The sequence below is a fragment of the Takifugu flavidus genome, chromosome 12 (assembly GCF_003711565.1).
Source record: "Takifugu flavidus isolate HTHZ2018 chromosome 12, ASM371156v2, whole genome shotgun sequence".
Taxonomy (NCBI): domain Eukaryota; kingdom Metazoa; phylum Chordata; class Actinopteri; order Tetraodontiformes; family Tetraodontidae; genus Takifugu; species Takifugu flavidus.
In genome coordinates, this window is record NC_079531.1 from 3,672,616 (window position 1) to 3,686,105 (window position 13,490).

At 38.7% G+C, this 13,490-nt stretch overlaps 1 protein-coding gene across 2 annotated transcripts; it reads right to left on the reverse strand.

Annotated features, from left to right (window-relative positions):
* Positions 1-213: 213 nt before the first annotated feature.
* LOC130535033 (SR-related and CTD-associated factor 4-like) lies at positions 214-12,775 on the reverse strand. 2 transcript variants are annotated; one of them, XM_057049826.1, is made up of 18 exons: positions 12,568-12,775; positions 11,697-11,780; positions 11,308-11,352; positions 11,053-11,214; positions 10,861-10,975; positions 10,657-10,775; positions 10,437-10,571; positions 10,273-10,346; positions 10,083-10,146; positions 9,828-9,908; positions 9,087-9,160; positions 8,488-8,660; positions 8,269-8,369; positions 8,059-8,172; positions 7,738-7,894; positions 7,568-7,653; positions 1,219-1,357; positions 214-1,128 (listed from the first exon to the last, which is right to left on the reverse strand). In XM_057049826.1, exons 1-18 carry the CDS (start codon positions 12,595-12,597, stop codon positions 752-754), a joined length of 2,130 nt encoding a protein of 709 aa, XP_056905806.1. In that variant the 5' UTR covers positions 12,598-12,775; the 3' UTR covers positions 214-751. The 2 variants fall into 2 exon arrangements, 1 of the variants encoding a protein (XP_056905806.1); XR_008953023.1 differs by lacking the exons at positions 214-1,128; positions 1,219-1,357 and adding an exon at positions 1,533-6,220 and having other exon boundaries at positions 6,317-7,653.
* Between the last annotated feature and the right edge of the window lie 715 nt (positions 12,776-13,490).

Below are 13,490 nucleotides of genomic sequence, written 5' to 3' on the forward strand. Positions count from 1 at the left end.
GAATGGACTTAATTTCTTTTTATCCTAACGCAATACTTTCATATTTTAGTCATCGCTTTGGCCAGTACGTTTTTATTTAATTCAAAGCTAGCGGTTATTATGATATTAACAATTAGTTAGCACAAAGACATTTTAGCTGTTTTGTAACACAATGTGTTCATTAACCAAGTGCACAATATTTTTTAACCGCAACAAAATAAAATCACCATGATATTAGTTTATACCAGTTTTTAATATAGTAGATTGTACATCAGCAGCAGAGGCCGACCGTGTTAAATTTACCCTGCCTTTTAATTAAAGGACAAAACTCTCTCTCCTACAAACATATCAGACTTCTCTGCTGAAAGAAAATGTAAGCACAAGTGTAGAATAATTAACATTCTTCTAAATATCAAATATGAAATCTTTATGAAAGAGTTTTATGGTGGCTTCATAGACAAAAACAGCAAAAAATACAAACTTTGTCTTTGAATCCATCACCAACTGTCAGGATTACAGACTGCGACAAATGACACTATACTTTAAATACACTGTACAAAATGAGAGCAACCAATATCGAGCCACTACAGAACATACAGGACAGTTTCTTGTCCAGTCCTGAGATGTCAGAATGTTGAGTTTAAAAATGATTCTGGTAGAAATGTCTCCAAAGAGTTGGTTGACAGTAGCCCACGATACTATGCGTCACAGTGGTTCAGGACAATGTCCATTCCTGGCTTTCAAAAAATAGAGAGAGAGAGAAGAATCGCATCTACCAACTCCCTCTGTGGAAGCGTGGATGTGGAAACCTTGGATTTCCATTTCCAAAATGCCTTACTTCTCCATCATCCATGCCTTCTGGTTCCATGGCAGGGTGCTGATGAAAAAGAGGGTCGCGGGGAGGGAAGGGCACGGCCACGCTGTACCTCCCGGGAGGGAACACGGGCCGCCTGTGCATCATTTGTGGCGGTAAGTGTGGCATGTATGGGGGGGAGAGAAACGGCGAAGGGCAAGGCCCAGGGGTGCTGGCAGGAGGCTGCAGATGAGGGAAACCTGACCGGGGAGCAGGAATGGTCAAAACAGTCCCCAGCTGGTTGACCATACGCATGGAGAGAAGGATATCGTTTGCTTTACTATCCTCTTCATTTCCTGCAGAGTTAAAAGTCGAGAGAGGTTCAAAAACATATTCTGGTAGAGCATTGGAGGTTATCTTTTCTAATCTCTGTTAAAATGGCTTACCTGGTGGCAACACTGTCCGCTCAATCTCCACGTGCATGAAAGCAGTTTCTGCAGGGGGCATGGATGCAGGGGGCATGACAACGGCTCCAGTGAAGCGAAGCGGACTCCCGATGGGTGTTGCCTGATCAAGGGGCTGTGTCTGCAAGACAAAGATGCACAATATCATTGATATTGGGTTGAAACTAAAGTACAAAGCAGTCAAATTAAGGAAAGAACGGCATCAACAGCTTCTGATTATATTATTTCCACCAGTTTCAAGTGCTGGCAGAAAATGAAAAAGGCTTCAGATGAAAGAAAACACATGAACAACAATGCATACTTTAGTGTTTCCCCTTTTAATACAACATTTATACCTGATAGGCCATAGAAAAAGGTAAAAGTGTGGAGTATGGAGTTGTGACACACATGCACATTCTACAGTTAATAATAAAACACTGACTTTACAAACTATGATTATATATAACGGTCAATATGTGTCAGTGAGATAACTGTACTGTACCTGCAGTTGCCTTATCTTTTTCTTTTTTTTTTTTAGATTTGCTTCAGATACAGAATTACTAGTGTTTAAAAAAGTCACGGTCAAATGTAGTAAAGGCCAAAGTCCACTAGATGGTGAAAGATAAACGTTTAGAACCATTCTATCATAAAGGTAGATGCTCCAAAGAAAAGAACTCCTGTTCCTAGCACAGAACGCTGTCAATGTTCTATTTATGAACAGAACTGGACATTTTCCCTCTAGTGGAAGGTTTTACAAATTAGGCTCATAATCATAGTTTAATAAGCTTAACTGACAGTATTAACACAGTGGAGCAGTTTGTTCTACACAAACAACTGGACATATCAATAAAACACATCAACACAATATTTGCATGTTATATAAATCTTTTTTTGAAGAATATAAAATTGCAAAATAAATTTATTTTAGACTTTCAATCCAAACACTGACCAGCAGATTAGTCGTACATCAGTCATGATGTTGTCACGTCTACCAGGTGAAAACTAATAAAAATATAAACCTTGGTAAAATGTTGGTACTTAAGGTTTTGTTGGCATTGGATGCTTTTTTAAAATTGCTGTTCAATAATTAGAGAGGGGAAGGGGCTATTACATACACATTCATCCACAAGGGGGCAGCAGAGATATTTTGACCTCACGCTTTGGGAGCTCAGAAAATCAGACTCCACACTGGTTTATCAAGAACGTGAGAACAGAAACAAATAATCTTCTTCATACAAATGTTTTTCAGAGAAATTTAAAACATGAAAGCTGAACTGCACATTATTCAAACATGACAGAAAAATCTTCATAATTATTTTTAAAAAATCATCCATGACCTAAATCAATAGTAATGTTTGAAGAGCCAAAATTGCAACTTATTGTGGGTTTCCTCATTGTTAGATATAAGAGATAAAGGCATCATTGAAGACAAAAAATTTGAATGTTAATCCAACTCCATTTATAGTTGAAATTCTTCTGGGTATTTACTACTGGAGACATGTCCGATTCCTCACGTTCTTTACCAAATATGAAATTTCAAACTGACAAGATTTGGAGCTATATTACGTCTATTAATTGCTGATAACTAACTCACACAACATATAGTTTATATTCCATCTGTGCATACTGAGGGGAGGCAAATTATAAGAGATATCTGACATTATTAAAGGAAATCCTCAGGAAGTTCATGAATCAAGCACAATATCAAAGATTGTAGATTAAATAAAAGCTTATTTAAGTTCTTTTCTCATACTTCTTTAAACTACCTCTTATTAAGGCAGCTCAGATCAACATGAACCTGTGACACATAGGGCGGGGGGGCACCCCAAATCAGTCCAGTCAGACCGTCTGTGGAACACTCACCTTTGTGAGGACGTGTGTTAGTCTGACGTTCTCCACGCGCGGACTGAGAACACTGTTGGATTACTTGAGGCAACTGAAAATTTGACCTCATACCCTTGAAAAGTGACCTCGCATCAAAACAGAGGAAAAGACTAAAGCATTTGTTCCCATGAGACCGCACAGGACAATCTCACATGTAACTATACATATACACACACACATTATATATATATACACACACACACACAGACATATATACATATATATATATATATATATGCAGTTCAGTAAAGCTGTTGAAGCATGCTTCCTTGTTCCATTACTGAGATAGAAACAAAAAAATGCAGCTTATTTACAGGATGTGAGAGTTCACTATGAACCAATGTGCTGAATAATCAATGTATAAAATAGCAACGAGACGTAGACAGTGATGTGTTGGAGGTAGATGGGGACGACTGAAAGATGGGTCCTCACTGCCCCAGATGTGTTTTGTTGCTTCATAAAAGTAGGACTTCTAACAATAAAAATGACATGCTGGATTTTTTTAAATTTAAATTTGGACTGCGTGTTACAGTGTTGTTCTGAACGGTGAACTTTAGACACTGTAGATTAATTTTGAACACAAAACAGGCATTTAAAGCTTTCATTCCTGTTAAGGAATTCATATTTATGTTGGGGTTTTAAAACATAAAGGTTTGCAGGCACTGACAGGGCAAGCTGCTGTAACAATTTATTATAAATAAATAATAAAAAAAGTGTCAGCTTGTCAGTATTTCAGTGGTCATGTTGAAATACACCCCAGTAAAGGATGTTTTAAAGCAGCACATTCTGCTCCAGAACCTGTTTGTTTCTTCACATGGGCGTCAATTTCCTGTTAATGGAGGACACCTCATGCTATGACAAACACGCACTTTAAAACTGATGCATTATTGCCAAATGCATTCGGAGATAAAGGCGTCCGAGAAAACCGAATTTTCTGGCCGTCTTGGTGCTCACATCCCTGCCTGGACCCATCCCAGATCCCCCTGAGCAGAGGGCAGCAGAGGTCAAACAGGCCTTGTTTATATCACATATAGATGCAGCGAACTCTAAAGGTTTTTCTGCAGTCCTGTAATGCAAAAGCCTGCATATTTGTGTTTGCAGATTCAGAAAAAAATGCTCTCAGGCTGATCAAAGCGCTGACATTTCTGTGAAAGTGTATTAAGGCAGCAGATGCAGGCAATGCTTTAAACATTTGGCCAAAAAGGGGCCGCGCTTAAAAGACAGAAAAAAAAGAGTCAACCGGAGTCTTGAAGCGATCCTTTCATCTGCCATCAAATACGCTCTGAACGTGTTGACAAACCTCAAGTATGCCGCTTCCAGATGAGATGCAACAGATACGGATGTTGCCGTTTCTCCCACAGTGCAGAAATGAAGCTATAACATCCAGGATACAAACGCTCCCACATCGCCCTTGGGGAGGCAACCCCGAGAACGAGCTGCGACACCACGATCCGCATGTACAAACTTGGACTGGCCAGAAAAGTTAACGCCCGTGTGCTGCCGTGAAACGGGCTCCCCGCATGTTGGCATGTTGGCTGGTGTGTGTGGAGGGTGCAACATCAACTTGCAATTCATAATTGATATTTTTAAGCGTGCGTCATAATTTAAGTTCACAAGTGTTTCAGATTTAAAAACAAGGCATTAACCAGGCAAAGTTCAGTAGCTTTTTACTTTGCCGTGTTTTATTTTAGCAGTTATAGCCTTGTGTAGCCACGAGCAGCACTGCATCTCTAAAAATCATGGTTTCTAAGATATTGCAAACTGTACGGTGCATATTTTAATAAATGTCACACAGAATGTTCATTGTGTGATGTTGCCCATCAAAACATCATCAGCAAATAAAGCATTCGTCCAATAGGTGGCGTTTGGTTTCAAATATAAGGGCGCAGTCTTAAAGGTAATGATAAAAATTGCAGATTATCACATTCCATATAACTGAGGGATCGTAGTAATTTAACAGGGCTGCTGCTCTGAACTAATGAAACCCACCCAGGTGGACATCATCTTTGAACAGTTGGGACTGATCATGATTAATACTGCAACAGGTTCTGAAATAGGATGGTTAACGTGCATTTCCTTTTTTTGGACAAAAACAACTCAAGCATCCACCAAACTCTGCCTTGCGTTCCATCCACGTGCCTCATTATCACTTTTCTTGACCATGTCCCTGCTCCACTCCGCAGCACAAGTGAACCTTCATCGGTTTAATGTGACACTTCCTGGATATGTAGCCTTTTAAAAATCTGCACCCCGACACAGACCAGGTGTGCCAGCCACATCAGGCAAATAACAAACCAGCCAAGTCATGAAAGAGGGAGCCGTCACCTTTCTGTGGAATATACATTAATACAAAGATAGAAACTTCTCCCCGTGTATCGTAAAGCTGTTGGAGTCGGCGGTGTCTCACTCAGTTATATTAATGCAAAAGGTTTAAATAGAATGGTGAAAGTCAGAATGTCACAGGATAGAAGTCCCTGATAAACCTGTTAAGGATCATTTTGTAACCAGCACCTACTTATTCAGGTAAGAGCCACGGAATCTCTGATGCACAGGAAATATAGATAAGGGCCTTTAAAATTTGCATCTTTTAGACAAAATGTCTAATAGAGACCTCAAAAGTGAGCAAATTTTGGAACACCAGAATGTTGTCAAAGCTTTTGTTCAGTGTCAACCCTGGGATATTTTCTACTACACTGAGATCTAAAGAGAAGGCCAAGAGTAAAACCTATAAGACGTGTAGAGACGTGTGGCCATGACGACAAGCCGGTTCCTAATAAAGATCGTCACTGTAGAGCATCACAGCAGTGAGCTTAACTTTAAGAATGTTGTTTCTCGTAACATTGGCTTAGGATCATTTACAGTGCGCTCAGGAATATTTAATTAATAAATAAATGTAATAAATATCTATCTCAAGTGGACTGAGTCCTCACACGTCTCTTGGCTTGTTTCTGCTTCTGTTAGGTACACCAATGTTACATTTATACAAAATGTTACAACTTACAGGTGAACCTGAAGCCAGAGACCACCGTTGGAAAGGATATCATAGATTCTACGGCATGAAGGATGTTCCTTGGGTTTCTTGCCCTCCATCCATTAACAGATTCTCAACCTGGCAACATTCCTCTTGTGAAGAACAAGAAAAGCAGATACTGCAGCCTGTCCAGGTTCTGATTTTTCTGGCGAGACGTGTTGAATAATTGGCGGAATTCTGGCTTACCTTTTCCTTGTCACTGGAAAACACTTGCTTCCATCGTGGCCTTTAAATTCCATGGGCATCCAATACGTACCCTTGAGCTCAAAGTTTGTGTGCAACCATTCACATTGAAGAGTGCAACTTTCCCAGCTAAAGGCGGCCGGATGCCGAGGGTCCGACCAGATGACCGTGAAGCTAGTTTCTTTTATTTAGCAGCTGTTCATGAGGCGTCTTTATCATGGAATGATTGGACTATTAAGGCTCACATCTGCTTGTATGTTTGCACATTGTCACCCAGATGTTATAAACTTATCTGTTGCCCGTTGATAGCAGAATTTGAGAATAAAGGGGGGAACCGATACAAATGACCAAATCCTAGTTTTCTGAAGAATGGGCTGTTCCTGGAAACAAAGAAAGGTTTACAAAGGTGCCCTCTACATATACCACAGTAGGTTGTCTTATTGTCATACTTTATTTGAATATGTTACTGCAGGGTGCAAGGTAAGTGAAAATGCTTTTTTTTTTTAGGAAGTGAAGAAAGCAACAGTCATTTCTGAGGCTGAATGTGACTCAGCAGAGGAGCTTATGGGATTTCTATTTCAGGAAGTTTATTATATAGATGAAACTGAAATTAATGGATCATGGCAAATAAGTGAATATCGCCTATTACCTCATTAATTAATAATTATGCTATTTAAAATATATATATATATATACATACAGGTAATAAAAGGAGTAAAACCTAATACACCGTATTTGTTCACATACCTTAACTGAGAAGATTTCCGTTTGGTCAAGTCTTTAGTGTTAAATTCCTGACTCACTTTCACAGCCTGCAAACACCCTAAGAGTGCTCTCATTTTCACCTTCTGCTGCTCTTTGAGGTATGTTGATAGAAAATTGACATTTATTACCGGTTAATCATGACAAGTTACCGTTTCTCGGATGCCAAGGAAGGACTCGTTTTTTGTAAGGATGCGGATGAAGGTTAAAGAAATGTGTATAAATGAGCAAGTATTTCTCCAAAGAAGCTGTCACAATGTCTTCTCACATCTGGTGAGAAGTTCAAAATTACATGCATAGATTTTCTGTAGGAACCTTTATTGAAGAGAGAAAGTAAGAAGGCAGAACAGATAAGCTCCACTGCTCATGCGTTTCATTTTCCCATTCATACTCTACAATAATTTGGAACCCTCCAATACAATATGAATGAAACTTAAATGAAAGAACTGGGAATATCAAAATTAAGGTGTTGAATGTCTGCATTATCATTACCTGAACTTGCGAGACTCCATCTACTGACACACTTTCCAATGCTCCATTTGCAGCCACCATTTTAAGGTCATTGGCAATATTCCAGGCTGTGGACAATAGAAAGGGAAATGAAAAGATCAGGGGATTGCAGCCAATGGTCTTCATGAGGGATTAAGTGTAGTTACTTTTACCTGGATCTAAAGTGTCTGCATCGAGCATACCACCTTCCCGATAGCTCTCCAAATCCTCAACTCTGACCTTGCTCCAGGGGATGTAGGTAACTCCTTGCTCTACATCCCAGAACTTTTTGTGAGTTGATTTTATACCTTTGTTCAAGGCCCAGGCGATCTACATTAGACATTATTTAGAAAAGAATATTTAGAATAGAATATTTAGTTATGGTGGTTTTAACAATAAGCAACAGACAAGACTCAACAGACAAGGATGTCAATGCACGTGTGAAAGGCTCCATTCAATCACTAATAACTGGAGATAAACTGTAGTTTACGTACCTTCACTGGTTTCTGGTTGACTCTGTACGATCCCCGACTGAGCTTGTTCAAGGCTGTGTAGGCGTCTTGTCTGTGAACCATGACGATATAAGCACAGCCTCTCGGAGGGATCATCTGGATATAAAGAAAGCAAAGTTTAAACTCCAGATACACAACGCTGCGTGGCTGAAGTAGCACAGACACTTAGACGTACGAACCACCCCAACTCACATTAATTGACTCAATCTGGCCAAACTCTTCTAAAAGGGACACCACATCAGACTGCTGGGTTTTCTTGTCCAGCTGTCCAATCCATAGTGTAGTACTGCAAACTAGAAATCAAACAAAACTGCATTAGCAACATTTTCCAAGAGGCAGCATCCAAAAAAGCTTTGATACCTGACTGGATGATACATTCACACACTGGACTCTGCTGGCAGTGGTACATACCGCTGAGAGTGTGGCTTTTTATGGTAGGAAGACCTTTCTGTCTGCGCTCTCTGTTTTCCCTCTCACTCCTGTCACCAGAACGAGACCTCCAACGCCTTTCCCTGGGTCGGGAATGCTCAGGCCTACCCCTCCTGGAGCGGGATGACGATCTTGATCTTCTTCTCCTTGGAGATCTGAACCACACCATATTGGACATGGTGTCACAAAATAACACTACATGATATAATAGTTTTGTAATAAAGTCAGAAAAAGAAGACATAAATACACAGCATTGAGGATTCTTATCATTAGTTTAATGTTATGCTTCATTTCTAGGTTTCACTGTGAGATCAGGTATAAATTCATTCACCCCTGAGAAAAAATGAAATGAGGATGTCTGACATGTCCTGAAATCATTATTTTTACATAACACACACAGTCCTCATCTTTGTCGGGATTTATTGCACCAGATACAACCAAAAGGAAAATCGAGAGCTTTATTGTTCAAATCACTGAATCATGCTGGACCTAGCTCCATCTTATTTACAACACTGGTTTACTACCCTCCAGAAGGTTACAGAAGTAACATTACAACCATTAAAGTAAATCTAAATTCTTACCTTGAACCTGATCGCCTGTTATAACTTCTGTGTCTCCCTTCCTGAATAAAACCCGAATCTTCTCTTGAACTTCCCTAAAGTGACAACATGGCAAAATGACTGTGCAGCAGGTTTTTGACAAATTTAAGTGCAAAAAGACAGTAAGATCACCGTTTGACAATAAACATATATCACCACGCTCATATGTCTCAATCTTTAGAAAACAGAATCAGTAATCTACAAATTTAAAGATAATGTTGAATAGTAACAGAAGATTCATCTTATTATAAAGGCCAGCTAATCTGTGGTAGACAGACATAACAGATCTGCAGGCTATGTCATTAATATATACTTATATTAATACAATATACCTACAGAAAAAAGATGTTGTTACCAGTGGTAATTATTCGATTTTCGAGTGGAAACTTCAGTCACTTCCACACAACGATAATCAGATTAATCATGAGTGAAGACAAAAAAACTGGCATTCGTAGCACTACGCAACGATAGATTCGATGAGGATGATTTCATAGTAAGTGACCCATTTAATTTAATTTAACATATTTCTATAAACACTATGCAACCTTCAACAACCTACAGTCAACTGTCCATTATTTCTTGAAACGATAAGGGGATGTGTTGCAATATGAGGCAGAAACTGTACAAGGCATTGTTTGACTATTACACATAAGATCACATTTTAAGCTTAAAATTATATGTAAATGTTACATAGCAGAGTAGAGCTTTGTATTTAAGATTTACCTCACAGTATGAATAAGCATCATTTATGGGATGGTATCTGTCTGGTAGTGTTTGATGCTCAGCATGACTCATTTTACCATCCTGAAAAAAACAAAAAACAAAACAATAAACCAGAAATAAACATTGCACCATCAAATAGGTGAGATTTTACAGAATGAAACCAAAACATTGATACAATTAAAACTTAAACTCGATAACTATAATTGAAAAATAAGTGCATAATAAGAATTATTAAACAAAAGCTATATTTGGTACCTGTATACCACTGGCTTGGGCCAACATATGAACACTCTCAAGTATCAGTTTTTCAGAAATACCTCTGTAATTAGAAAACAGGTATGAAGGTATTACAAAAATAAAGAAAATCAGAAAAATATATGAAAAAAGATTGTATATAGAATTTAGACCCAGTAGACTATAAAGTTTAAAGATTTTTTGTACTCACTGTGGCTGAGTATTTCCTTCTTTAGCAGTTACATCCTCTGGGTCATCATCATACTCAAATCGGTCCAGGAGTTTCTAAGGAAATACAGTTACATGTTACACAAATGTCAAGTTTACAGGAGCCCCAAAATGAATGTAATAACGCTGAGATAACCAAATAATTACCTCTGCTAAAGAGCTTTTCTTTTCTTTGTGTGCATTGTAGGAGCCGAGCGGGGTCACAGGCATATGTGGTGGGGTCAGGCTGTTGTTTGCAAAAGTCTTATCTGCCTGCTGGAAATTCTGGAGTATTCTCTGCAGCTATAGGATAATAGATGATTCATTTAAAGCTTCCGAAATGCCAAGATTTAAAAAAAAATACAGGGGCACTTAAAAATAAACTTACCTCCTGTCCATGCTGTGACTGAAACAGCTGTGCCACAGCAGCTAAGGCATCAGTCGTGGGTAGCTGGGGCTCACTGGACACAACTGTGGGACTAGTGACGGGCAGCTGTGTCTGAGCAGCTGGGACAGTTAAAACAAGGCAAATCAGGTGTGTACATGGGAGTATTAAATCACTGTGATAAAAGGAATATGTGCATTTAATTACCCTCAACTATATTAGGAGAAATATTTCCATTTGCCATGTCTACTAAAGACTGGAGTATATTTGTGTCAAACACCCCATTCTTCTGCCACAGGTTCAGCACGCGGACTATTTTGGTCTGGAAAACGTTAGAGGGTTTCAGCACAACATTCAGTTAAATTCAATAAAATTTCTAGCTGCACAAATATAGAAAACCTTGTCTTCCCCTTGGCAGTGATAAAGGTTTTGAAAAGTCTCAGTGAAGTTCTTCAGGAATCTGGGGCCAAACACGTCCTTGTCGACACCAAACTGATGCCGTGACTGTCGAACAATCGAATCAATCACATACAACCCAGGGACTTTTAATTCTGGCTTGCACTAGAAAAAAAAAAAGAATTGATAATTATTTTCCTTACACAATGGCTATTTGGACTGTATTTTGAACTTTAGGTTAAGCTTCTCAGTACATACCTTCTTGATAAACTTTTCCACAATCTGGACAACATGTTTGTAAAGCTGATGAAAGACACACACAAAAAAATGTTAAAGAAAATATGAAAAATGTATTAAAAACCCTCCCTATAACTGAAATCTATTGTCGACTTCATTTAGTTTATTTCGAGACCCTAACGAGCTGTGCCACTGTCCAGGATCAACTTAGGGAAGCTTTGAGGGGAAGATTAATGAGATGCATTAACCAGCATGTGCTCCCTTTTGTATGAGGCTATTATTCCATTAAACAACCCTCTTTAGGCACAACGCTTTTTACAACATTAACTGAGTTTTAACATTAACTGAGTTTTAAAAGGTCAACACCTGCGGTCCAAAACCGTGTGAATTTAATAAGTTGGAGAATTTACCTTGATCGCTTTAATGGCTGCTTTTGTAACCGACATCATCTTAGCGCGGGATATTGGAGGCTTCATGTCAATCATGGAGAACAACTTAAAAGAGATATAAGAAAATAATTAATATGGTGAAATAACACACACTTAAACATTGTGTTAGACTAAGTGTGGCTACCCATAAATACAGACGAATACATCAAGTCCTAATAATTAAATAACTATTATATCCTCCCAAATGGACTCAAGTGAATTATAGTAGATATAAAAAGCCCATCAAACGTCATAAAATAGACTTGTGTGTATTCCAACTGAAAATGCATAGACATTAAGGCAATTCAGTAAAGTCAAAGTGTTTCTAATAATTAATCCTGTGTGGATTAGTCGAATATCAACCCCCAAATCAACTTAAAACCACTCAATAACAGACTGGCTCTCAGGAAACACATCGAAATGATGTTGTGCCGCCATTGGTGATAATGTTCATAGCCATTCTGACTTCATGTTAAACTACTACCAAAACATTTACCGTGCCGAGAGATAGAATAGTCAGAAGCAAGCATAAGTTTCACAAAATCAAATTATAAATTAAGCTTCATCACGATATCTGTCAAGGCTAAGTGGCCTCAGTGGTTAGCCGCTTAGAGATACTGAAATGACAGGCCTACAAATATTTACTTAGCTTCAGCAGCAGTGGTGCCTTCTGAATGAAAACAAATCGTCTTGCGTTTACACTAGCTGGATTTAACCACACAAACACTCCGAAAATGGACATATTTAGACTTAAATGGCTCTAACGTTGCTTCAACGTACGCAGCAAAGCTGACGAACATTAGCCTAAAGCGCTAGCCTTCATTTTTGCTCTTCGAACGGAAGAAAACTTTACCTCCATGTTGAACGCGTTTACTGCATCCATCCTTGTTTTAGATTTTTTGAACTAATGGACCTGGCTGTTTCTCTACGTAGTCATATGAACATGTAATTGCATGGCTAAAATATATCCAATAAAAACAAATAACTTGTTTTAATGTCGCTGTGACAACATAGCTACCGAGACCTCGGCTACTAGAGTCGGAAATGCCAACGTCACGTGACATGGGGGAGACGATTCGTAACTTCCTGTGAGGGTGGTGACGTCACCACGTTTTACCACTGTGGTAAATTAACAATTTTGAGGAAGAAAAGGGAATGTAGCGAAAGCAAATGCGTTGCTGCGTATGAGAACGCTATACCATCAAAATTCAGGCTGTGTGACCTTAAATGGACAGGCTGCGAATTTTGTTAGATCTTTTCGAAAAGCATACCACACCCCAAGCGGCCAAATATTTGAATTACACATGTCTTCAAATTCCACAGTCTATTAAGGTCTGAGAACTTCACCAGCACCTCCATCTATCCCACCACCGGATTAAGGTTGACATGGAGAACTCAACTGGCACCTATGAATGGGAATACTATTATGATTATATTGAGCCGTGATTGTGGATGAGAGTAAGCTCAAATACCACAAGTGTGAGTATTTATCCTTAAAATCTACTACCAAAATATTATCGTTAGGAGGAGCAATAATAACAGTAACTAACAGATGTTTATTTTTGCTTATAGACTCAGTTATAATAATATTCTGGATTTCACTCAGTGGCCTTGTGGGATTTCTTTTTCTCACTTTGAATCTAATGTCGCACAGTGGACATATTCCAGGGTAAGTCTCAAATGCACTTTTGACTTAATAAAATTTGAACCACTTCTTCCCACATTAATTTCTGCCATTCTTTCCTCTAAATATTGCAGGATCACCAGATGCAAAAT